The 27,495-nt window shown below is 45.9% G+C and overlaps 1 protein-coding gene across 1 annotated transcript; it reads right to left on the bottom strand.

The window, feature by feature from the left end:
* Positions 1–10,841: 10,841 nt before the first annotated feature.
* LOC144610518 (keratin, type I cytoskeletal 19-like) lies at positions 10,842–26,954 on the bottom strand. The gene is made up of 8 exons (XM_078429289.1): positions 26,388–26,954; positions 22,938–23,020; positions 20,253–20,409; positions 18,274–18,435; positions 16,420–16,545; positions 13,861–14,081; positions 12,910–12,953; positions 10,842–11,119 (listed from the first exon to the last, which is right to left on the bottom strand). The coding sequence occupies exons 1-8, from the start codon at positions 26,865–26,867 to the stop codon at positions 11,103–11,105; spliced, it is 1,290 nt and encodes a 429-aa protein (XP_078285415.1). The 5' UTR covers positions 26,868–26,954; the 3' UTR covers positions 10,842–11,102.
* Positions 26,955–27,495: the final 541 nt, after the last annotated feature.

Here is a 27,495-nt window from a genome sequence, read left to right as displayed (position 1 = left end):
CATACCTGTACGTCTTTGGAGTGTGGGAGGAAACCGAAGATCTCGGAGAAAACCCACGCAGGTCACGGGGAGAACGTACAAACTCCTTACAGTGCAGCACCCGTAGTCAGGATCGAACCTGTGTCTCCGGCGCTGCATTCGCTGTAAAGCAGCAACTCTACCGCTGCGCTACCGTGGGTAAATGTAAAAATTGTCCCCGGTGTGTGTAGGGTAGTGTTAATGTGTGGGGATCACTGGGCGGCGTGGACTTGGTGGGCCGAAAGGGCCTGTTTCCGCGCTGTAGAATCTAAATCTAAATCTAAATCTAACTCAGTGGGTCAGGCAGCGTCTCTGGAGAAAAGGAATAGGCGGCATTTCGGATCACGACCCTTCTTCACCCTCCTAGACTGTGGAACAGCATCCCACTCCCCATCAGAACTGCCCCCTCCATCGACTCCTTTAAGTCCAGGCTCAAAACCTATTTCTACTCCCTAGCGTTTGAGGCCCTCTGAGGGGGCGCTGTGAACTGTTTATGTATGTGCTGTTATGTTTGTGTGCCATTGTATGTTTGTTCTTAGAACCTGAACTGATGTACAGCACTTTGGTCAACGTGGGTTGTTTTTAAATGTGCTAAACAAATAAAATGGACTTGACTTGACCATCGATCACCCGTTCACACTAGTTCTATATTATCCCACTTTCGCATCCACTCCCTACACACCAGAGGCAATCTACAGAGGGCCAAATAACCTACAATCCCACATGCCTTTGGGGTGTGGGAGGAAACCGGAGCACCTGGAGGAAACCCACGTGGTCACGTGGAGAACGTTCGAACTCCACATGGAAGTCAGGATCGAAACCAGGACAGGATCAAACCCAGGTATCTGGCGCTGTGAGACGGCAGCTCTACCAGCTGAGCCACAGTGCCGCCAAAGTTACCGTAGCTATGCCGACAAAGTTACAGCGTAGGAAGGAACTGCAGATGCTGGTTTACACCAAAGACAAACACTAAATGCCAGAGTAAGGCAGGGCAGGCAGCATCTCTGGATAGAAGAAATTGGTGAGATTTCGAGTCGAGACCTTTCTTCAGACTTTATGTCTGAAGAAGGGTCTCGACCCGAAACATCACCCATTCCTTCTATCCAGAGATGCTGCCCGTCCCGCTGAGTTACTCCAGCATTTAGTGTCTATTTCCAACAAAGCTACTGTCAGAGTCACACAGTGAGTACAATGAATGCATTGTTTGAATATTCTGAAACATAATCCTGAGCCAATTGTTGGCCAAACACGATGTTTAACTAGAATTATAGGCAGCGATGATCAACACATCGTGGTGGAGCACAGTGGGAGGATCTGAATTAACAAGGAAGCTAAAATAACATTGGAAAATGTCGGTACAACTCAGTAGATTCAGGTAGCAATCTATGGAAAGAGAAATAGTTCATGTTTTAGGTCTAAGATCTTTCATCGGAACTGAACTGTTAACTGGTTCCGTACATGGTTCGATGGTTTTTTATTGGCACGTAGGCACAGCGCAGTGAAATTATTTTGCGCACCCCACAAATGCACAGTTACCGTATTTCAGCGTTGTTTATAAAGAAAAAGAAAGAGTCGAAAATCCATCTGGAAATACATGTACGATGGTGCTGTGGTAGAGTTGCTGCTTTGCAGCGCCCGAGTCCCAGGTTCAATCCTGACCATGGCTACTTGTCAATACGGAGTTTGTACGTTCTCCCAGTGACCGCGTGGGTTTTCTCCGGGATCTCCAGTTTCCTCCGACATGTCAAGTCAAGTCAAGTCAAGTCAAATTTATTTGTCACATACACATACTCGATGTGCAGTGAAATGAAAGTGGCAATGCCTGCGGGTTGTGCACAAAAAGAATTACAGTTACAGCATATAAATAAAGTTAATAAGTTACTAAACATAGCACAAAAAGTGTCGACAAAAATTTAGTCTCTGGGGTTATCAAAGTTGACAGTCCTGATGGCCTGTGGGAAGAAGCTCCGTCTCATCCTCTCCGTTTTCACAGCGTGACAGCAGAGGCGTTTGCCTGACCGTAGCATCTGGAACAGTCCGTTACTGGGGTGGCAGGGGTCCCTCATGATCTTGCTTGCTCTGGATCTGCACCTCCTGATGTATAGGTCCTGCAGGGGGATGAGTGTAGTTCCCATGGTGCGTTCTGCCGAACGCACTACTCTCTGCAGGGCATCCTGTCCTGGGCAGAGCTGTTCCCAAACCAGATTGTAATGACTGTAATCAAAGACCTACAGATTTGTAGGTTAATTAGCTTCAGTAGAATTGTAAATTGTCCCTTGTGTGTGCAGGATAGTGTTGGCGTGCGGGGATTGCTGGGCAGCACGGACTTGGTGGGCCGAAGGGTGTAAGATTTGAGAAGTTTTCCCTCATTCTGCAAACACCAAACCAAAGAGCTGCAGTTTGAACATTTTACACGGGAGACTGGGGCTGATAGCGGAGAAAGGCTGCGGTCAGTTTAACAAGGGATGTCACAATCCGTGGGTCCTAAGATGGCCGCGGGACCTCGTGACCAGCCACAAAAGCAAAAACCTTACAGCCCAGTCTCTAGGTTTCTGCAAAGCCACGGCCAGAACAATGGATGGATATTGGCCGTGCAGAAACCCGCGAAACCAGGTCGAAGTCCAGACACTGGGGCGCTGACATCAGCATATTCACAATGCCCCAAGCCGACCTACACAGTTAATCCCGTTAAGGGGGCACAATAGCCCATAGAAACATACCTGGCAGGTGATGGGAAACCATTTACACCCATCACCTCTTAAGGGAAAATAGCTTATCAGACCGTCTAGCCATCACCGGTACCCCCGGACATAACGCAGAACAGAGAGAAAACTCAAATACCCATCTTTGAAACAAAGAGATCCCGAGATCTGGCGGGAGATAGGACGGGTCAGAATAGTATAACTGGCCACGACTTTTGGGTTTTAAACTCATGCAAGACAGAAGTCAGAGGAGGCAACAAACGGCACGGAGAACGGAGACTCACCGAGAAGAACGGAAGGAAGAAACTCACGGAACAAGCACGACCCTCACGGAGAACAGCGGAGAAGCAGCCCGAACAGCCAGTAACCCCAGTAATAGCCCCATGGTGAGCATGTACCCCGATCCTGCACATCCTGGACATAGTTTAGTGTAGAGGGGAGGGTGGTTTAATTAACGTGGGTGTATAAGTAAATATGTGTTGGCCAATTTTGTGATGTGTCGTACGTTCCCCATCTTACAGTCGTGTATATGTCTTGTAGAACTGTACGTTTTAGAATTCAGAGTCAAAAGTATTCATGTATATGTCTTGTAGAACTGTGCGTTTTATGATTCATAGTCAAAAGTATTCATGTATATGTCTTGTAGAATTGTGCGTTTTATGATTCATAGTCAAAAGTATTCATTTAATTCGGTATGTGTCTTATAGATATGTCTTATAGAACTGTGAAGAGCATTCATGTACAATAGTCCCAAGCGCTTAATAAAAGCCTTTTCCATTTAAACCCTGGTCTTCAAATCTGGTCTGGTTGAGTTTTTCTGCACTATCAACGCTCCTGCATCTAAGTCCAGTGTCTAGAACCGTAGGGGGTGAGTGGGTCGAACCACTCACGGGGAACCAGTGTGCGCGGCCTGGTCAAGGGATCAGAGCAAGGCAAGGGGACCTTAGGTCGGGCAAAAGCTCGGCGCAGAAACCCCTTACAAGGGCCAGTTTCCATTCTGCATCTCTAAACTAAACTCACAAACGTACGGAGCAAACGAATAAGCGGCATTTCGTATTGCGACCCTTCTTCAGACGAGCCCACACTGACCATCGATCTCTAAACTAAACTAAACTAAACTATACTAACTTAGATAAAATGGGATATTTACATTTGTTCATTAGTTGCAGAAATAGTTTATATATTTTCTTTATTTTCTAAAATATTTCTAAAGTAGCAACACACAATGTGCTGGAGGAAGTTCAGATTTTTAAATAGTGATGGGCTTGGCATCATGATCAGCACAGACAGTGTGGGCTGAAGGGCCTGTTCACGTGCTGTACTGTTCTATGTTCTATGCAACTCAATGGGTCTGGCAGCATCTGTGAAGGGAATAGACAGGCCATGTACTTGATCGGGATCTTTCTCTCAATCACCTCCTCTCAATTTCTCCATCTCATCTAAGTTCATAGGTGATAGGAGCAGAATTAGGCCATTCGGCCCATCAAGTCTATTCCGCCATTCAATCATGGCTGATCTATCTCTCCCTCCTAACCCCACTCTCCTGCCTTCTCCCCATAACCCCTGACACCCACCTCCACTGCATCTGAAGAAGTGTCCCGACCCAAAAATGCTGCCTGACCCGCTGAGTTACTCCAGCTTTTCGTGATACCTGCAGTTTCTTGTGTCCTCACTTGAAGTAGTGTGTTTATAAAGGAGGTGAGAAGGCGAAGGAGATACATGCCGAAATGTTTAGTTTAGAGTTTCAGCATGGAAACAGGCCCATCTTGTTCCTCTAGTATCTTTGGTCAGGAGCAAGCCTGGGTCTCTCTACATCCACACAGCACCTGTAGCCAGGATCGGACCCGGGCTTCTGGCGTGGTAAGGGAGCAACTCTACCAGCTGTGCCACCATGCCACCCCAGTATCGAACGTTCAGGAGGAAGAATCGGTAGGTTAGCTGAAGAGGTGGTTGCATCTCGTAGCTTAACTTTTCTCACAGATGCCATGAGTTTAATTGAATCATTAATCCTTTTGTTGAAGTTGTTTATGGGAAGATCATCGGTCTGAGTGAAAGTGGTTTGAGTGATGATTCACATCTAAAACCACTGTCACACAAAAGAAACTCCGCCTAAAATAATAATTCTCCCTTTCAATAATTCCATCTGTGTGCATTGACAAGGTGCTCCAGGCAACAGGCTACTTTTGCTCATCTCAAAATCAACATTGCATGCCTAGTTACATTACAGGGTTGCTGCCAGAGTCATGGAGCCATACAGCACAGAATCAAGTTCATGCCAAAAAGTCCCATCTATGTTCGCCCCATTTGTCTAGGAAGGAACTGCAGATGCTAGTTTAAACCGAAGGCAGACACAAAATGCTGGAGTAACTCAGCGGGAAGGGCAGCGTCTCTGGAGAGAAGGAATGGGTGCCTTTTCGGGTCGAGAAGGATCTCAACCCAAAACATGACCCATTCCTTCTCTCCAGAGATGCTGCCTGTCCCACTGAGTTACTCCAGCATTTTATGTCTACTTTCTAGTCGCATTTGCCTGCATTTAGCCCATCTCCTTTTAAATCCTTCCTTTGCATTTACCTGTCCAAGTATCTTGTAAAGGTCTTGAAGGGTCTCGACCCGAAACTTCACCCATTCCTTCTCTCCTGAGATGCTGCCTGACCTGCTGAGTTACTCCGGCATTTTGTGATACCTTCGATTTGTACCAGCATCTGCAGTTATTTTCCTACAAGTATCTTGTAAATGTTGTTATAGTACCTGCCTCAACTCTGGCAGCTTATTCCATATAACACTATCATCTGAGTGAAAAGATTGGCCCTCCGATTTCTATTAAATCTTTCCCACCTCACCTTAAATCTATGTCCTCTAGTTCGTGATTCACCATACCCTGGGTAAAAGATATTCACCCTGTTAATCACAATGAACTTACTTACACCATTTCCCCTGTGCTGATGGGATTGCATCACAGCCTCAGTCAAATGTATTTACTTTTATTGATACAGCATTTGAACAGGCCCTTCGGTCCCTCAAGCCCATGCTGACTATTAATCACTCATCTATATACTAAAACGCTAATTTGTTTGTTTGTTTGTTTGTTCCCGAACTACAGCCAAAATGGTACATGATGGCGGGACAATTTTAGGCCCACCTTACTCACCGTCATCCCTTTGGTGCTAATGGAAGAAGTTTCATTGAAATCGGTGTTATATTTTTTAAGTTATTCCCATTTTAAAGTTTAAATCTATCTCCCAGGGAGGGAGGGGGTGGGGGGAGGGAGGAGGGAGGATAAGGGAGGTTGAGTGGGGGGGAGAGGGGCGAGGGGAGGGGGAGAGGAGAGGGTGCTGCACTAATGCAGGCGAGGTTTGGGCCCAACAGATCCACTTGGTCTAGTTCACACTAATGTTAACCCACTTTCGCATATAACCCTATGTTAACCCACTTTCGCATCCACTCCCTAAACACTGGGGGCAATTTACAGAGGGCCAATTAAACTACAAACCCGCACGTCTTTGGCAGCTGGGAGGAAACCAGAGCACCTGGAGGAATCCCACGCAGTCACAGGGAGATCGTACAAACTCCGCTCAGACAACACTGAAGGTCAGAACTGAACCCAGGTCTCTGTCGCTGTAAGGCAGTAACTGTACTTCTGCAGCATTGTTCCACCCTGCTCTACAACTAGCTCCAGGGTCTCATCCTTCCTAAAATCCCTGCGATCTTCTCGATATCTGGTTACTTACTCAGTGGTCACAAAGAACCTGAAATCTGCGATTCTCTCTCTAAACTCACAGCTCAGTTTAAAACCTACAGCTTTGGCCAAAGTTACAGTTGCATAAGACAATGCTGAGGCCACACTTGGGGTCTTCTGTTCAGCTTTGGTCACACTTACTGTAAGAAAGATGCCATTGATCGGGAGAAGGGTACAGAGAAGACTTGTAAGGATGTTGCCAGGACTTGTGGGCCTGAGCTACAGGGAGAGGTTGGGCAGGCTGTGACTTTATTCTTTGGAACCTGGAAGTTGAGAGGTGATCTTATTGAGGTGAACAAGATCATGAGAGGAATAGGGTGAATGCACAAAGATTTTTTCCAGGGTTGTGGAATCAAGAACCATAGGGTCAAGAATTAAGGTGAGAGGGGAAAGATTTAGTCAAAACTTGAGGAGCAACTTTTTTTAACAGTGGGTGGCAAATATTTGGAACGAACTGCTGGAGTATGTGGTTGAGACAAATATGATAACATTTAAAAGTCGTTTGGAGGGCGACTTTTAGTGGCCAAACACACCCCAATGGGACTAGCGTCTTGATTGGGGGTTCTTGGTCGGCATGGAGCGGTTGGGCCAAAGAGCCAGTTTCCGTGCCGAAATGTTCTTTGACTCCACCTGCACTAATGTGGATTGGACTCCAGCAATGTCTTCTGTTGAAACAGCTGGAAGCCAGAGCACTCAACACCATAATATATTCAGAAAATTGCAGGCAAAAGCCTCTTAGGAATGTAGCACTTGCATGTTCTTGTTGATGCCCTGAAGCCCCCTGACAACTGCTTGCTGATGTTGAAATCATTTAGAATATCTCTTACTGGCCAACTTTCATGTTAACCTCTGTTCCAGCTTTCTACCTCTTGGCTAAGTGTAGAGTGAACACAATGGCGCTGCAACACAGCTGCTGCCTGACAGCGCCAGAGACCCGGGTTCGATCCTGACTACGGTTGCCGTCTCTGTACGAAGTTTGTACGTTCTCCCTGTGACCGTGTGGGATTTTTTCCAGGTTCTCCAGTTCCACATTCCAAAGACATGCAGGTTTGTATGTTAATTGGCCTCTGTAAATTGTAAATTGTCCCTAGTGTGTAGGATAGTGCTAGTGTACGGGGTGATCGATAGTTGGCACAGACTTGGTAGGCTCACTGTATCTCTAAAGGTCTTTGTCAAGTCAAGTCAAATTTATTTGTCACATACACATACACGATGTGCAGTGAAATGAAAGTGGCAATGCCTGCGGATTGTGCACAAAAAGAATTACAGTTACAGCATATAAATAAAGTTAATAAGTTACTATTAGTGTCGACAAAAAATTAGTCTCTGGGGTTATAAAAGTTGACAGTCCTGATGGCCTGTGGGAAGAAGCTCCGTCTCATCCTCTCCGTTTTCGCAGCGTGACAGCGGAGGCGTTTGCCTGATCATAGCATCTGGAACAGTCCGTTACTGGGGTGGCAGGGGTCCCTCATGATCTTGCTTGCTCTGGATCTGCACCTCCTGATGTATAGGTCCTGCAGGGGGATGAGTGTAGTTCCCATGGTGCGTTCTGCCAAACGCACTACTCTCTGCAGGGCCATCCTGTCCTGGGCAGAGCTGTTCCCAAACCAGACTGTAATGTTGCCGGACAGGATGCTCTCTACAGCCCCAGAGTAGAAGCAATGAAGGATCCTCAGAGACACTCTGAATTTCCTCAATTGTCTAAGGTGGTAAAGGCGCTGCTTAGCCTTACCCACCAGTGCGGCAATGTGCGTTGCCCACGTCAGATCCTCTGTGATGCGGACTCCCAAGTATTTAAAACTGCTCACCCTATCCACAGTAGACCCATCTATCTCCAGTGGCGTGTACGTCCTTGGATGTTTAGCCCTTCTGAAGTCCACAATCAGCTCCTTTGTTTTAGTGACATTCAAGAGGAGGCTATTGTCCTGACACCAGAGTGCCAGATCAGCCACCTCCTCCCGGTAGGCCTTCTCATCGTTGTTGGAGATCCGGCCCACCACCACAGTGTCATCAGCAAACTTGATGATGGAGTTTGAGCTGAACCTGGCCCCACAGTCATGTGTGTACAGGGAGTACAGTAGGGGGCTAAGGACGCAGCCCTGGGGGGATCCTATGTTCAGGGTGAGGGAGCTAGATGTGTGTTCCCCCATCCTAACCACTTGGGGCCTGGCAGTGAGAAAGTCCAGGACCCAGGCACACAGAGGGGTGCTAAGCCCCAGTTCCAGCAGCTTCTCAACCAGTCTGCTGGGGACTATTGTGTTGAATGCTGAACTAAAGTCAATGAATAGCATCCTCACATAGCCCCCCTGGCTGTCCAGATGAGAGAGAGCGGTGTGTAGAACCTGGGAGACCGCATCATCCGTGGACCTGTTCGGACGGTATGCGAACTGTAGTGGGTCCATGTTGCGAGGAAGGAGGGCGCAGATGTGCTTCTTGACTCTCAAAGCATTTCATGACAACCGACATTTCATTTTAGCTGGACTGTAGTCCAGAGGCTTAAACCAGGAATGAAAGTGCTTGATCCTTAGTGTGATATCCAAGGAATTTAAGTTCATTAAAAGTAAATGAGAAGTGAGAAGGAGTGTTGTATTGTAAATCTTGGAAATGCCCATTTATTATCAGAAACACAGTTATTGTCCTTGCATAAATTTTTCCATGGTTTTCCATACCGGTGTGGCTATAAGGTCTTACTTTGTTGAAAAAACACTTAATATCTCTCGTCTCCATCTCCCCTGAATCTCAGTCTGAAGAAGGGTGTCGTCCCGAAACGTCACCTTGTCCTTTTGTCCTGAGATGCTGCCTGTCCCGCTGAGTTATTCCAGCTTTTTGTGCTTATCTTCAGCTGGACATTTGATGGCTGTGTACTAACCAGTGCCAGATCACCATCTCAACTGCTCACCAATCTCCAGTAATTTCCAATCCAACAGGTTTTCTTCCTGGTCTAGTTTAGTTTAAAGATACAGTGCGGAATCAGGCCCTTCAGCTCAGTGTCTGCACCGACCCCTGCACACTAACCCTATCCTCCATTTCTGGACATTTTTTACATTTATTCCAAGCCAATTAACCTCCAAACCTGTACGTCTTGAGTGTGGGAGAAAAACCCACGCAAGTCACGGGGAGAACGTACAAACTCCGTATACTAATTTTCCCTCTCTCCATCATTGAAAACTATGTCTTCAATTGGCGAACCCTGGAATTTCCTCTCCCTCCTTGGAAGAGATCCCTCTAAACCAAACTTTGTCCAACTGCCTTGTGGTGAAGGGCCTGTATCTTTAGCTTAGAGATACAGTGTGGAGACAAGGCCTTTCAGCCCACTGCGCCGACTAGCGATCCCCACACATTAACACTACTCCTTACCCACTAGGGACAATTTTTACATTTACCAAGCCAATTAACCTACATACCTGTACGTCTTTGGAGTGTGGGAGGAAACTGAAGATCTTGGAGAAAACCCACGCAGGTCATGGGGAGAACGTACAAACTCTGTACAGACAGCACCCGTAGTCGGGATCGAACCCAGGTCTCCAGCGCTGCATTTGCTGTAAGGCAGCAACTTTACCGCTGCGCCACCGTGCAGCCATCTCTAAACTAAACGACTGGGCAGTATTTATTGCCGATCCCTGGTTGCCCATGACAAGGTCATGTTGAGCCACATTCCCACAAACACACTAATTGTGTCCAGCTAATCGTATTCCCACAGGGGTGCCGAGGAGGGAGATTCAAGATTCAAAACCCTGGGACAATGAAGGAACTATAATACGTTTGCAAATCAGATTGGTCAGCAACTTAGAGATCAATGGAAACACAAGGAACTGCAGATACCGGAACCCTGAGCAAAACACAATGTGCTATTAGAGTGGAAGCAAGGAAGTGCAGATGCTGGTTTATACCAAAGAAAGACAAAGTGCTGGAGCAACTCAGCTGGTCAGGCAGCTTCTCTGGAGAGAAAGGATGGGTGATGTTTTCCTTCCTCAAACTTGTGGCTTTTGGTCAGTTTAGTGTGATAAATATCCTGGAGATATTATACATCTTTAGAGTCATAGAGTCTTACAGTGTAGACATTAGGGGTATGGTATCATAAGGTCATAAGTGATCGGAGTAGATTTAGGCCATTTGACACATCAAGTCTACTCCGCCATTCAATCATGGTTGGTCTATCTCTCCCTCCTAACCCCATTCTCCTGCCTTCTCCCCATAACCCCTGACACCCGTACTAATCAAAAATCTATCTATCTCTGCCTCAAAATTATCCACTGACCTGGCCTCCACAGCCTTCTGCGGCAAATAATTCCACAGATTCACCACCCTCTGACTAAAGAATAGTATAGGTGATAAGTTTTGATGAAATAAATATATACATGGCATTGAATGCAGCTAAATGCTTTATTGATTTTATTCCTCGGCCCAAATATCTCAGCGCGCAATTATCGATTACAGTCAGAGTTAGAGCTTAGACAGCGAACATAGGTAATCAACTGAAGCCCCAGCGGAACCCCAGCCATTACATATCAGAGCAGGTTTATTCCAAGTAAATGAGGTTTGGAGAAGTTACAGAAGAGGTCACAACCTATTGTCCAAGTCGAAGAAGGGTGCATCACCAAGCTCGTACCAATGCCACCATACGCGTGTCCGAATGTTGCTAGGCTTTATTTAATCATCGTTGCTGGAAGATAAATATATACATATTATTATCAATTGCAATCAAAAATGCAAGATGTGAACATTCCTCGCGAGAATCATTGGTGCTGCACAAAGTGTGGCCAACTCTAATTGGGGAGGCACAATGAACTGCAGACGCTGGAAAATTGAACAAAACACAAAGTGCTGGAGGAACTCAGCAGGCCAGGCAGCATCTGTGGAGGGAAATGGACAATTGACATTTCGGGTCGGGACTCTTCTTCAGGCTGGTTCTGATTAAAATGAACGTGGCATGAAAATGGTATTTGAATGATAGAGGGAATTTCAAAAAATTTACGTTCGGGGAGCTAAGGGAGATTAAGCAATGGAACTTCTTCAACGTAGACAAAGAAGAAGGGTTTTGACCCGAAACATCACCCATTCCTTCCTTCCAGAGATGCTGCCTGTCCCGCTGAGATACTCCAGCTTTTTGTGTCTACTTAAGGAAGATTAAGGATCCACTATACAGTAAACCCTCGTTAAGACAGACCAGAGGGAATGGTGTCTGTTATTGCCGATTGTCTGCTATAACCAAATAAGGGATTATCGTTGTACAAGTACTAGAAACAAACTGTAGTTGCTGGTTAATAAACAGAAGGACACAAAGTGCAGCAGGTCAGGCAGCATCTCTGGAGAACATGAATAGGTGTAGGAAGGAACTGTAGATGCTGCTTTAAACCGAAGATGGACACAAAAAGCTGGAGTAGCTCAGCGGGTCGGGCAGCATCTCTGGAAAAAAGGAATAGGTGACGTTTCGGGTCGAGACCCTTCTTCAGACTGAGAGTCAGGGGAGAGGGAAACGAGAGAGATAGACACTGATGTAGAGAGATATAGAACAAATGAACGATGATACAGGAAACAGGCTGTTGTTGCTCTGAGTTTGGTGAGATCGAGGTACAGACAATGAGAGTCAAGAAGACGGCTTTGAAGCTGGTACAACTTGGGTGAGAAGGAATGGAAGGAGGGGGGATGCAAAGGTTACTTGAAGTTAGAGGTCTGAGACCCTTCTTCAGACTCTCAGACCGGAACTGTGCCTGGAATCTGGTCGAGTTGATGGCCCTGGTCACGAGAGGCGAGGATTGGCGGAGTTGATGACCGGGGGCCATGGGCGGCTGGAGTGCAGGTGAGGGTCAGCAGCTGCACTGGTGGTGGCTGCGGGCGAAGCTCGGAAGCGGTGCAAGCCGTGGGAAGCATGGGAGCAGTCGGCATTGCAAGTGGCCGGGGAGACGGCACTAGCCGTGGGCGGCACAATCAGTCAGCCGTGGGTCAGACCGCCATAACCGAAATCCATTATAAAAAGGTCCATTAAAACAATAAAGTCATAGAGTGATACAGCAAGGAAACAAGCCCCACAGCCCGACGTGCCCACACCGGCCAACATGTCCCAGCTACACTAGTGTCCCACCTGCCTGCGTTTGGCCCATGTCCCTCTAAACCTGTCCAATCCATGTACTGTACTTAGAGAGTGGCCAGAACTATCTTCAAAAGGAAGATGTCTACACAATAGAGCTCAGGATAAAATTGCTTTGAAAGTAGTACAGATAGACACCATAAGCTAGAGTATTGAGCTGGGTCAGTCAGCATCACGGGAGAAAAGGAATAGGTGACGTTTTGGGTCGAGACCCTTCTTCAGCCTGAGAGTCAGCGAAGGGGGACACAGGACATATAGACGGTGACATAGAGAGATATAGAACAAATGAATAAAAGATATCCAAGGCAGGATATACGTGAACGCATATTACGTAGACCATGATTTTGTTTTAATAGAATGCTCACCAGTTTTTACCATGGTTTTAGTCACTGTGGTGGTCTCTTGTCCGCTATGTGATGGAACACCAAACAGATTAATTGTAAAGCAGTGAACAGTATTACATAAACAAACATGTAAAATGGACTTAGAGTGACTAAATGGCGTGGGCAAGTTTCCCCCTACCGAAAGCAATTGGCCCGAGTTCGGACATATCCCCCCGATGCTGCAACAACCATCAGTTCCCCAAACAATCGGCTCGAAAATTAATATTATTTTAAACTTGATTCACTCAGTTCGAAGGGCAGCACGGTGGCAATAAAGTCATAGAAAGTCATTGAGCTGCTGACTCACAGCACCAGAGACCCAGGTTCAATCCTGACCCCCCTCCAGTGCTGTCCGTGTGGAGTTTGCACGTTCTCCCACGGCTTTCCTCCGGGTGCTCCGGTTTCCCCCCACATCCCAAAGTCATGCGGGCATGTAAACTCATTGGCTTTGTTTACATTTTTTAAATCGCAATAGAGCCGCAGAGCTGTACAGAACAGAAACAGGCCATTTGGCCCATCTTGTCAATACTGACCCACTTGGCATTCTGGGCTAGTCTTATTATTTTATAAGTTCATGGTCAAGGGTGACAAGAGCAAAATTAGGCCAGTCGGCCCATGAAGTCTACTCCGCCATTCAATCTATCTCTCTGTATCAATCCCACTTTCCTGCCTTCTCCCCATAACCCCTGACACTCGTACGAATCGAGAATCTATCTATCTATCTATCTCTGCCTTAAAAATATCCATTGGATTTGTTGCACATCCCTCTAAACCCTTCATATCCAGATATCTTTCCCAATGTCTTTTGAATTTCGAAGAGTCTGAACTCACATTTTACCGAATCATTAGTCTACGTGTTGACACCCAAAAGTTTGCTGAATGTGCAACATGAACAGTTAATGACCTAACCTCAGAAAGATAGGAGTAACAAACCTGACACCAGTCCCTTGAAGGAGTTCCCTATAGGTGGCGATTTCCTTCTCGAGTTGCATCTTCACGTTGAGGAGACTGGTGTATTCATTATTTTTCTGTATCATAGTAGCCCTTGCACCGCCTAGCTCTATTTCGAGGTTGGAAATGGTCATCTTCAACTTGCAAAGTTGCCCGGCATAATTATCATTAATGCCTTCAATGGTGGATTCCAAAGAGAGGATCTGTAAAATGGACAAAAATAAAAGGAGTTTTATTTCACCGATCATTGTAAAGCCTCTCGCTCTGACTCTCCCACAGCTCGGGGCCTCACTCGCCCACACCTGCAACGGGCCACAACTATATTTTATCCTATGCCAGATCCGTGCCCTCAACACATGATTCCTCGCCTACCTGGACTCCACCAAGACTCGCAAACTCGCTCGGCTCCAGACCGCTACCTCCACTGAAATGCCACAGTGAGGCCCACCGGAAATAGGAGGAACAGCACCTCATATTTCGCTTGGGCAGCTTGCAGCCCAGTGGTATGAACATTGACTTCTCCAACTTTAGATAGTTCCTCTGTCCCTCTCTTCCCCTCCCCGTTCCCAGTTCTCCCACTGTCTTCCTGTCTCCACCTATATCCTTCCTTTGTTCCGCCCCCCTGACATCAGTCTAAAGTCGGGTCTCGACCCAAAACGTCACCCATTCCCTCTCTCCTAGATGCTGCCTGATCTGCTGAGTTGCTCCAGCATTTTGTGATACCTTCAATCATTGTAAAGAGATTGGCCAGTAATTTGTTAATGTAGGCTGGGAGAGCTGCTGCCTCACACCCCCAGAAACCCTGGTTCGATCCTGGCCTCGGGTGCTGTCCGCATGGAGTTTGCACATCCTCCCAGAGGCCACGTGGGTTTCCTCTGGGTCCTCCTGTTCCATCCCACATCCCAAAGACTTACGGATTTGTTGGTTCATTGGGTGCTGTGAAATTATCCTCAGTGTGCAGGAAGTGGATGGAAAGGTGGGATAACACAGAGCTAGGGGTGAAGGGGCAACTGATGTGGACCTTCACACAAACCAACCTCCCTTCCATTGACTCCATATACACCCCATGCAGCTTCGACAAGGCACCCAGTCACAGAAAAGACTATACATGATTACACTCAAGCCATCTACAGTGCACAGATAAAGGAAACAATATTCAGTAGAATACTAGACCAAATGGACCCAAACCACTCCTGCATTGGTGCAGCACCCTCTCCACCCCCTCCCCCTCCCCCTCCTCCCCCCCCGTCCCCCCTCCCTCCCTTCCCCTCTCTCCCCCACTCCATCCCCCTCAACCCCCCTTATACTCCCTTCTTGAACGCATGCACCAACAGACTCAGGAACAGCCTCTTCCCCTCTGTTATCATGCTTCTGAATAGCCATACCATAAGCTAGGCCGGATACTGTCTGATTCACCTCTCCATTGTGGGCATTGGACTTTGTGTGTGGAACTGGTATGCTGCAATGCAGCGGCAAGTTTTGCACAGCGGTACAGTTGTTGCCTTCCAGCGTCAGGGACCCGGGTTTGATCCTGACCATGGGTGCTGTCTGTATGGAGTTTGTTTCTCCGGGTGCTCCGGTTTCCCCCCACACTCCAAAGACACAGGTTTGTAGGCTAATTGGCTTTGGTAAAAAAATCTGAATTGTCCCCCGTGTGTAGAGTAGTACTGGTGATCGGGCGATCGCTGGTCGGCATGGACCCAGTGGGCTAGAGGGCCTGCTTCCGCACTGCATCTCTAAACCAAACTAAACTAAACCACAATTCTGAGAACTTTATTCTGCACTTTGTATCTTCCCCTTTGCTCTATTTATTGCACTTGAGTTTGACTTGATTGTATTTATGTATAGTATTATCTGAGTACTGTGTGCAGTTTTGGTCGTCAAATTTGAGAAATGACATTCTTGCTATTGAGGGAGTGCAACGTAGGTTCACGAGGTTAATTCCCGTAATGGCGGGACTGTCGTATGTTGAAAGACTGGAGCGACTGGGCTTGTATACGCTGGAATTTAGAAGGATGAGAGGGGATCTTATTGAAACATATAAGATTGAGGGATTGGACACGCTAGAGGCTGGAAACATGTTCCCAATGTTGGGGGAGTCCAGAACCAGGAGCCACAGTTTAAGAATAAGGGGTAGGCCATTTAGAAAAGAAATGAGAAAAAACTTTTTCACTCAGAGAGTTGTAAATCTGTGGAATTCTCTGCCTCAGAAGGCAGTGGAGGCCAATTCTATGGATGCTTTCAAGAGAGAGTTAGGTAGAGCTCTTAAAGATAGCGGAGTCAGGGGGCATGGGGAGAAGGCAGGAACGGGGTACTGATTGTGGATGATCAGCCATGATCACATTGAATGGCTGTGCTGGCTCGATGGGCCGAATGGCCTCCTCCTGCACTTATTGTCTATTGTCTGTCTGATTGGATAGCATGCAAATAAAAAGCAAAGCTCTTCACTATACAAGTGACAATAATAAACCTAAACATCAACCTAAATCTTGAAGCAGATGAAGGGTCTTCTGTTGAAAGTGTGTTTCCAATTGAACTCACCACACTGTAGATGGAATCATACTCAGTCTGAAGAGATTGGTACTGCCGTTTTAATTCCGAAAGCTGCAGCTTTGAGGATTCAGCTGCCTCATTGACTTGTACAGCTGCAACGGTTTGTGATTCAACCTTGGATTAGAGGGAAAGTTGCACTAGAAATTACAAAGCATTCACAAATCCATCTCCCTGGGCAAAAATATCACAACAACATGCCGAGTCATAAGTTCAAGGAGCTGAATTAAGCCATCAAGTCCACTCTGAAATTCAATCATGTCCAATCTACCTCTCCCTCCCAACCCCATTCTCCTGCCTTCTCCCCAAAACCCCCGACACTCGTACTAATCAAGAATCTTGTTGCTTTTCACTTAGTATGGCGGTATTGTAACTCAAATTTAACTGCACCTTAATTGGTACATGTGACAATAAATTGATCTTGAATCTATCTATCTCTGCCTTAAAAATACCCATTGACTTGGCCTCCACAGCCGTCTGTGGCAATAAATTTCAGTTTCACCACCCTCTGACTAAAGAAATTCCTCCTCACCTCCTTTCTAATGGTAATTCCTATTATTCTGAGGCTGTGGCACTGGTCCTAGACTCTCCCACCAGTGGAAACATCCTCTCCACATTCACTCTACCCAGGCTTTTCACTATTCAGTAAGTTTCAATGAGGTCCCCCTCATCCTTCTAGACTGGTTAGTACAGGCCCAGTGCCGTCAATTCAAGTATCTCCCAAATCTCTTTCTATTCTGGACTTTTGATTTTTGTTACTTTGATTGAGCATAGGATCAGCGATCAACGTGGCTGTTGAACTGAGCAATGCAGAGCTTGAAGATACGATACGATAATACTTTATTGTCAGATCAAGTCTAAATTTTTCTTGCATCTCAGCAGCTCCACTTGCAACATCAACAAAGACAAAGAGTGTAAGACAAGAAACAAGGATACACATATTCACCATAACATTACAATCACAAACGACGACACATTCAAAACCCTTCAATGTACATTTGATGTGGGATTAAGTTCTACTAGACTAAGTGGACACGTTGGACCCAAACCTCTCCTGCATTGGTGCAGCACCCTCTCCTCCCCCTCTCCCCTCTCCTCCGCCTCCCATCTTCCCCCCCTCCACCCCATTCCCCTCAACTCCCCCTTATCCTCCCTCCTCCCCCCCTCCCCACCTCCCTCCACCCCCTCCCTCGGAGATAGATTTAAACTTTATAATATGAATAACTTAAAAAATATAACACCGATTTCAATGAAACTTCTTCCATAGGCACCAAAGGGACGACGGTGAGTAAGGTGGGCCTAAAATTGTCGCGCTATCATGTACCGTTTTGGCTGTAGTTCAGGAACAAACAAACAAACGAGAGTTTTAGTGTATAGATGTTTAGTTTCAGGATTGACTGGTGCACAAAAGAGTGCGTCAGTCTAACCTTATTAAATTTTGGCAATCCGTAAATCGGAATTGATGGTAACAATTCGTATTCAATGTTCAGGACATGGTCGGGGTCAGGGACAATGTTGTTGGCCAACCTTAGCATGTTATCGTGGTCGGCTGATTCATAGAGTATCTCAAGGGGTTGACTGACGATCTTTGAGCAGATTTTCATTTGGTGGAGCTGCTTTGACTTTAAAGTGGTGGAGATTTAAAGAGATTTCTTTAATGAGTCATCAAACAATCGAATTTGGATTCAGTATAGTCCAAATTTCATCCCTATTTTGTTAAGTTGCCCTGCCACATGTCAATAGCCAGGAGTCATTCATTCATTCCAGCTGATAGATTTTGCTGGGCTATTTCATTCAAATCATTCAGTGCACTCAAAGGGTCTCTATCTGAAAGATTAAACACACCTGAGTCTCAAACCATGTTTTCATGGCATCTTGATTGCTCTTACATGAGGCTTCGTATTGTGCTCGCATCTCGGCCATAAGTACATTCAGATCAGGTCCTTGTTCAGCTTGTACCTCCACACTGACAGTCCCAGCAACTTGCTGCCTTAAGATAACCAGCTCCTGCAAAAACAAGCATCACAAACATAATGGCATTTTCTCCTGCTGGATATTTACAAAACTTTGATGAGGCTTTGTCCCCTTCCCATCCTGAACCACAGTCTGAAGAAGGGTCCCAACCCGAAGCGTCACCTATCCACATTCTCCAGAGATGCTGCCTGATCTGCTGAGTTACACCAGCACTTTGTGTCATTTTTTATCGTTTACAAATGTCATCAAGAGTCAATAGAGGATCAAAGCAAAGCCAAAAGTTCTTTCAAACCAATATTTTCTATCTCAGGAATGGACCAGAATATTTTCTTCATTATCGGATGATGTCACTCTCAACATCAATTTTTGTTGGTTATGCCTTATTGGCATGGAATTATCATCCTGGACTGTTCGGTCCATTTTGTTATTGGGTAGAAAAGCCCAGTAACAAAGGTAAGGCCAAAATATAGTTCCATCTCAGGAAGGTGTGTGACTCGAGCAATTTGGAGAGTAGAGATAGGGTCATTATACAGCAAATCCCTCACCAGTAGAGTTGCTGCCTCACTGCCACAGAGACCCGGGTTCAATCCTGACCTCAGGTGCTGTCTGTGCGGAGTTTGCACGGTCTCCCTGTGACTGCGTGGGTTTTCTCTGGGTGCTCCGGTTTCCTCCCACATCCCAAAGACGTGCGGGTTTGTAGGTTAATTAGCCTTCTGTGAATTACCCTGAGTGTGTCAGGAGTGGATAGGAGAGTGGGATAACATTGAACTAGTGTGAACGGGTGATTGATGGTGGGTATGCACCCGGTGGGTTTTTTCTTTAAAATTATGAATGATAATGATTATGAATAAAAATGATGAGAAAGTAGGATAACATAGAAAAAGTATAAACAGGTGATTGATGGTCAGCATGGACTCAGTGGGCCAAAGGTCCAGTTTCTCTGCTTTATCTTCTGAATTATGAATAATAATGATAACAATTAAAAATTAATCCTGAATTGGGTTTAATAGATGAGTTTTGCGTTATTCTTCTACTCTTTGAAGTAAACTGTGTTTACAAGGACTGAGAATGGAGACCAAGCATACAGCAATCAGTTGGACTTGAAGAACTTCATGACTATTCGGGATGAACAATAAATGCTGGCTTCAAACTATTATTTTGCAATATATTAATTTAAATTTTGTTTTGCCAATAAAAACATCCTTTTAAATGTGAATGCCATGAATGCAATTTCATTTTCCACCTTCCTGTTCATTTCTAGGCACCATGTTACAGGGAAGATTTTATCAAGCTGGAAAGGGTACAGAGAAGGTTTACGAGGATGTTGCCAGGGCTAGAGGCTCTGAGCTGTAGGTACAGGTTGAGTAGGCTGGGACTCTATTCCGTGGGGTGCAGGAGGATGGGGGGTGATTTTTAGAGCTGTATAAAATCATGAGAGGAATAGATCAGGTAGATGCACAGAGTCTCTTGCCCAGAGTCGGTGAATCGAGGACCAGAAGACATAGGTTTCAGGTGAAGGGGAACAGATTTAATAGGAATCTGAGGAGTAACTTTTTCCATACAAAGGGTGGTGGGTGTATGGAACAAGCTGCCAGAGGAGGTTGTTGAGGCTGGGACTATCCCGATGTTTAAGAAACAGTTAGATTGATACATGGATAGGACAGGTTTGGAGGGATATGGACCAATCATGGGCAGGTGGGACTAGTGTAGCTGGGAAATGTTGGGTTGTGTGGGCAAGTTGGGCTGAAAGGCCTGTTTCCACACTGTATCACTATGAGTCTTTGACTAATACCCCCATAAACCTCAAAAGAAGGAGGTAAGGGACTGAATGACAAACGCGAATGCCACACCTCTTCATGGTTCTTCCTCAGATACACCAGTTCTTCTTGCGAAGCAGTGATATCATTTTCCATGTCCTTACAATTGCGTATATAATCCTCCTTCATTGCTCTGAGTTCCATAATATCGCCCTCCACCATTTGTCTGGTGTTCAATTCATTTTCATATCTGGATTGAAGATGTATAGAATAGGGAATTTGTTTAAATTGCACATGTATCAAAGGAACAATGTAACAAAATTGTACATTTTGGGAGGAGCTGCCGTTCATCAGCAATTGAGGCACAAGCATAAACAACAAAGCATTCTTTTTTTAAAGTTAAATATATATTAACCATTTCATTATACCTTCAGCCCTTTGTGTTGGAAGGAATTTAATAGGTGTAATAGAGGTGTTGAAGAGGCTTTTAGATGGGCACATGGATATGAAGGGATATGGATCACGTGCAGGTGGATGATATTAGTTTAAACTTGTTCGGCATCATGTTCGGCACTGACATTGTGGGCCAAAGGGCCTGTCCATGGGCAGGAACGAACTATAGTTGCTGGTTTGCACCAAAGATAGACACAAAATGCTGGAGTAGCTAAACAGGACAGGCAGCATCACTGGGGAGGAGGAATTGGTGACGTTTCAGGCCGAGATCCTTCTTCATATTGAATTAGGGGGTATTAGTTACAGGGAGAAGTTGGATAGACATGGATTCTTTTCTCCTGCATGCCAAAGGTTTCAGGGAGACCTGATGGACGTATACACAATTACGAGGGGCTTGTATAGCGTAGACAGTTGGAACTGGACAGTTGGATACTTAAGGGCATTGTTTCAAGCTGAGAGGAGCAAAGTTTGAAGGAGATGTGCCGTGCAACTTTATTTCTTTTATATATTATTATTATTTTTTTTTAACACAGAGAATGGTGAGTGCTTGGAACATGTTGCAGGGATTGGTGGTTGAGGCAGGTATGATAGTAGCATTTAAGAGACGTTTGGATGGGCACATGGATAAGCAGAGAATGGAGGGACATGGATTATGTGCAGGTAGGTAAGGGATAGCCTTGGCATCATGTTGGCAAGGGCCTGTTCTTGTGCTACCCTGTCCTATGTTTTATGTGAGAGTTCTTCACTCTATGCAATGTTCAAGCAGAAGTCTGCATCACCACCTTCCAAAGAGCAACAAGCACATTGGAGACCTTTGAAACTATCTTTAATCGGACATTAGCTTCCACGAAATGTTGTACCCATTATCCTTTATATCATATCATATATATACAGCCGGAAACAGGCCTTTTCGGCCCACCAAGTCCGTACCGCCCAGCGATCCCCGTACACTAACACTATCCTACACCCACTAGGGACAATTTTTACATTTACCCAGCCAATTAACCTACATACCTGTACATCTTTGGAATGTGCAATGTGGGCGACTTGATTGTAACCATGGTATCACAAAATGCTGGAGTAACTCAGCAGGTCAGGCAGCATCTAGGAGAGAGGGAATGGGTGACGTTTCGGGTCGAGACCCTTCTTCAGACTGGCTTCATACATTTCACCACCAATTTCCATCCTGCTCTTAAATATACTTGGACTACCTCCGACATCTCCCTACCGTTTCTGGATCTCACCATCTCCATCACAGGAGACAGACTAGTGACTGACATCTACTACAAACCCACTGACTCGCACAGAGTCTGAGGAAAGGTCTACGACCCAAAACGTCACCCATTCCCTCTCTCCTCGATGCTGCCTGACCTGCTGAGTTACTCCAGCATTTTGTGATACCTTCGATTTGTACCAGCATCTGCAGTTATTTTCCTAGTGATTGTAACCATGTATCTATCATCTTTTCTTTGACTAGATAGCACTCAAACAAAAGCTTTTCTCTGCACCTCAAAACATGTGACAATAATTAACTAAACTAAACTAAAGAAAAACCATGAAGGAATTTTGCAGATGGGCAATAAGCAGCAAATTATACACCAATCAGCCAAAACATTATGACCTGATGAGCCAAAACATTATGACCACCTGCCTAATATGCTGTTGGTCCTCCGTGTGCAGCCCCATACGCAGCAGGGTGCGATGCACTGTGTATTGTGACACATTCCTCCCGTGACCACTATTAAGATTTTCTGTGACTCGTGCCACAGTCGACCTTCTGTCGGTTCGGACCAGACAGGATACCCTTCGTTGCCCTCGCGCATCGATGAGCCTTGGGCGCCCAACACCTTGCCTGTCGCCGGTTTGTGGTTTGTCCCTCCTCGGACCACTGTCGGTAGGTACTCACCACTGCTGACCGGGAGCACCCCACAAGCCTTGCCGTTTCAGAGATGCTCTGACCCAGTCGTCTGGCCATAACAATTTGGCCCTTGTGAAAGTCGCTCAGGTCTTTACTCCTGCCCATTTCCCCTGCATCCAACACATCAACTTCAAGAACTGACTGTTCACTTGCTGCCTAATATATCCCACCCCTTGACAGGTGCCATTGTAACAAGATAATCAATGTTATTCACTTCACCTGTCAGTGGTCATAATGTTTCGGCTGTATAAGCACCGTAATGTACTTAATGACTATCAGAATGCCCCTATTGCACAACCATGGGAAATAAACTGTGATGTTGTTAACAGTGCCACATTTTTATTTGGAAGCCCCGTACTTTAAAATGTGGCTGCATTTCTGAACATGACAACAAATAGCTCACGCACTTAGACTGGAAGTCCCGCGCAGCCAGGCTTGCATTGTCAAGGTCAAGGGCCACCCGAGCATTTCCAAGATGAACTTGCAAGATCTGGAGACAAAAATCAGAATGAGTTATCCGTGCAGTTGAGTCGCTATGGTCTACCACAAGATGGTGCCCTTCATTAATGTTTGCAGCGGTAAATTGTTCCTTTGGTTCCTGTGGGTCATTGACGTTTGCAGTGTAGTAGAAAGGCTTGGATAGAGCGGATGTGGAGAGGATGCTTCCACTAGTGGGAGAGTCTCGGACTAGAGATCATAGCCTCAGAATTAAAGGACGTTCCTTTAGGAAGGAGATGAGGAGGAATTTCTTTAGTCAGAGGGTGATGAATCTGTGGAATTCTTTGCCACAGAAGGCTGTGGAGGCTGTCAGTGGATATATTTATGGTAGAGATTCTTGATTAGTACAGCTGTCAGAGGTTATGGGGATATAGACAATAGACAATAGACAATAGGTGCAGGAGGAAGCCATTCGGCCCTTCGAGCCAGCACCGCCATTCAATGTGATCATGGCTGATCATTCTCAATCATTACCCTGTTCCTGCCTTCTCCCCATACCCCCTGACTCCGCTATCCTTAAGAGCTCTATCTAGCTCTCTCTTGAATGCATTCAGAGAATTGGCCTCCACTGCCTTCTGAGGCAGAGAATTCCACAACATATAGCTTTTTTCCACGAGTGGTAGTTCTACTCAATAACCAAAGTCTGTAGTGTCTTTTTTGCTCTGGTTTATTTTCACCCACATGCTTAGACCGTAATGTTGTATCCTTATTGTTCTGATGTGGTTATGCTTTATTAGACAATAGACAATAGACAATAGGTGCAGGAGTAGGCCATTCAGCCCTTCGAGCCAGCACCGCCATTCAATGCGATCATGGCTGATCACTCTCAATCAGTACCCCGTTCCTGCCTTCTCCCCATACCCCCTCACTCCGCTATCCTTAAGAGCTCTATCCAGCTCTCTCTTGAAAGCATCCAACGAACTGGCCTCCACTGCCTTCTGAGGCAGAGAATTCCACACCTTCACCACCCTCTGACTGAAAAAGTTCTTCCTCATCTCCGTTCTAAATGGCCTACCCCTTATTCTCAAACTGTGGCCCCTTGTTCTGGACTCCCCCAACATTGGGAACATCTTATCTGCCTCTAATGTGTCCAATCCCCTAATTATCTTATATGTTTCAATAAGATCCCCCCTCATCCTTCTAAATTCCAGTGTATACAAGCCCAATCGCTCCAGCCTTTCAACATACGACAGTCCCGCCATTCCGGGAATTAACCTAGTGAACCTACGCTGCACGCCCTCCATAGCAAGAATATCCTTCCTCAAATTTGGAGACCAAAACTGCACACAGTACTCCAGGTGCGGTCTCACCAGGGCCCGGTACAACTGTAGAAGGACCTCTTTGCTCCTATACTCAACTCCTCTTGTTACGAAGGCCAACATTCCATTGGCTTTCTTCACTGCCTGCTGAACCTGCATGCTTCCTTTCATTGACTGATGCACTAGGACACCCAGATCTCGTTGAACTCCCCCTCCTCCTAACTTGACACCATTCAGATAATAATCTGCCTTTCTATTCTTACTTCCAAAGTGAATAACCTCACACTTATCTACATTAAACTGCATCTGCCATGTATCCGCCCACTCACACAACCTGTCCAAGTCACCCTGCAGCCTTATTGCATCTTCCTCACAATTCACACTACCCCCCAACTTAGTATCATCTGCAAATTTGCTAATGGTACTTTTAATCCCTTCGTCTAAGTCATTAATGTATATCGTAAATAGCTGGGGTCCCAGCACCGAACCTTGCGGTACCCCACTGGTCACTGCTTGCCATTCCGAAAGGGACCCATTTATCCCCACTCTTTGCTTGAACTCGTTGAACTCCCCCTCCTCCTAATTCTTAATTGTTAACTGTGTGTTTGTGTTGCCATTTGTGAGCGGAGCACCAAGGCACATTCCTTGTATATGCACATACTTGGCCAATAAACGTATTCATTCATTCATGTCATGCAAAGAGCAACAGACAGAGACAACTTCAGAAATACTTTGAAAGAGCTAGGTAGACACAAAACGCTGGAGTAACTCGGCGGGACAGGCAGCATCTCAGGAGAGAAGGAATGGGTGACGTTTTGAGTCGAGACTCCTTCTTCGGGTCTTGACCCGAAAAGTGACCCATTCCTTCTCTCCCGAGATGCTGCCTGACCCGCTGAGTTACTCCAGGATTGTGTCTACCTTCGATTTAAACTAGCATCTGCAGTTTTTACCCCCTACACATCTTTGAAAGAGCCAAGTTATCATAATTTAAAAGCACTGAAACATTATATAACATATCATTTTTGAGGTGTTGCAAAATTGAGCTTCAATTGAAAGTCATCAACACAGTCATTTAGAAATGGCAATAGGATCACACAGCTGTCTGTGTATCACATTAACGCTTCTTCTACACCAGTCCTCCCGTTAGATAAAATTCCACGATTGGAGGGAGCTTCAGGTTAGACAGCATTCTATGTTCAAACGACCTCCTTTTCCTGACTTGACGACCTGAATTCTAAAAGGAAGAACCGAGATTTCTAAAGCTGCTCTCTCTCTCTCTCTCTCTCTCTACTTCTATCCAATTTGCTGGTAGATCTGAACAAGATGAAAGGCTTTAATTAATCCTGTGAAGTAAGTACAATTATGTAATCCTTATAACACCCAAACATAACCAGGGCAATAACTATCAGATTGGAGGGAGTTTCAAGCTCGTTTGCCTGAAGACATACACCCCCACCTTCTTTGCTCCTTCTGGGCATACATTCCATATTCCACACCATCAAATTAAGTCCGACACCACTTCGATAAATTTTCAGTACCATTTTGAGCATTGTTAACATTTTAAGGCCCGCACTTCAAAACAGCAACGGAGAGTTAAGCAGAGCAAAATGAAATTTGACACAAAATGCTGGAGTAATTCAGCGGGTCAGGCAGCATCTCCTGAGATGCTGCCAGACCCGTTGAGTTACTCCAGCACTTTGTATCTACCTTCGATTTAAACCAACATCTGCAGGGGGTTTTTTCCCCTACACAAAATTAAATTGGATATGTAGGAAGGAACTGCAGATGCTGGTTTATACCGAGGAGAGACACAAAGTGCTGGAGCAACTCAGGGAGTCGGGCAGCATCTCTGGAGGAAAATAATGTGTGACTTTTTCGTCTCTGAAGAAGGGTTCCGACCTGACATGTCACCCACAGATGCTGCCTGACCCGGTGAGTTACTCCAGGTTACTCCAAAGGAAATTGGAGGCAAATTGGACAATTCTGAAATAAATGCAAACCTTAACCCTGCAAAGCAAAACAACGTGTGAAGCACCGCGGTGAGAAATTAATGCAAAGAATGGGAAATGAGTGTGTTTTCTTGCTAAAGTCAACTCTTACCTTGTCTCTTAGGGGCTTGATGATCGCATCGTAGGCAGCAAAGTCAATAGGCTTCAAGGCCGTGCCAATTTGGAACTGTTTCAACTCCAGTTCCAACTCGGAGTTGGATTTTTCCAGACTCTTTACCTTCTCTAGATAGGTAGCCAATCTATCATTCAGGTTTATCATGGTCGACTTCTCATTGCCAATCAGTCCACCTCCTCCTCCGATCGATAGAGAACTACTTGATGAGTACCCACCACCTACGGATAACCCACTACTGGAGAACCCACTACCGCCGCTTCCAAATGAATACCCAACACCACCACCACCACTGCCGCCTCCAAATGAAAGCCCGGACCTCTGATTTCTGAAGCTGCCACTGTAGGAACTACCACCCCCACCGTAGGAACTACCACCCCCACCGAAGGAAATACCACCCCCACCATAGCCCCCTGAAGATTGCTGCTGGGAGAAGCTGGAAAAGCCTTGACGTTTCATGATCTCTGCTCTAGATCACAACAGAGGGTGAAGCAGAACACTGGGTCTCAGAGCACAAGCTGACTTTGGCCACGACCTCACGGGACTGAGCTGGGAAGTCTGGTGATTTCTCACCTGGCTCCTGCACCAGCTTTTATGGCCAGAGGCATCAGGTGCTCCACCCCTCCCCTCCAATCCCATTGGACTCCAAAGAACCTCTTCCGCAAAGCTGACTGTCAGCGAAAGAAATCAACCCCTCCCCTTGTATCGCTGCTTCGGGAGGTTTTTTTTGCAAGTGCTGACAGAGGCAACTTTTGACTTGGCATCAGTTTTCAATAAATGTATATCTTGATGAGGGGGGAGGGTGAATAAAGAGGTTGAGGGATGATTCCATATGCCCAGCGTTCACACAGAACTGTCTCACACGCCCAGTACTTCTAATGATTGCCACACCCACCCTCTGATCCTACCACATCCTCCTCCTCCTCCCCCACCCCACTCTCATCCTCTCTGTACCCTCTCTATCCTACAGCTCTTCACACCCTTCCCTCTCCACACCCTCCCCGAACAATCCTCTCCACTCTCTTCCCTCCCCACATTCTCTGCCACAGAGGGCAGTGGAGGCCGATTCACTGGATGAATTTAAAAG

Source organism: Rhinoraja longicauda, chromosome 37 (assembly GCF_053455715.1).
Source record: "Rhinoraja longicauda isolate Sanriku21f chromosome 37, sRhiLon1.1, whole genome shotgun sequence".
Lineage (NCBI taxonomy): Eukaryota > Metazoa > Chordata > Chondrichthyes > Rajiformes > Arhynchobatidae > Rhinoraja > Rhinoraja longicauda.
This window is presented reverse-complemented; position numbering and strand designations above follow the sequence as displayed.

Coding starts and splice junctions, on each gene's coding strand:
- LOC144610518 (XM_078429289.1), bottom strand. CDS start 26,867: ATGAAACGTCAAGGCTTTTCCAGCTTCTCCCAGCAGCAATCTTCAGGG. Junction 23,021..26,387: donor TCAAGCCCCTAAGAGACAAG/GTAAGAGTTGAC, acceptor TTTTGTCTCCAG/ATCTTGCAAGTTCATCTTGG. Junction 12,954..13,860: donor CTTCAAGGGACTGGTGTCAG/GTTTGTTACTCC, acceptor TCCATCACATAG/CGGACAAGAGACCACCACAG.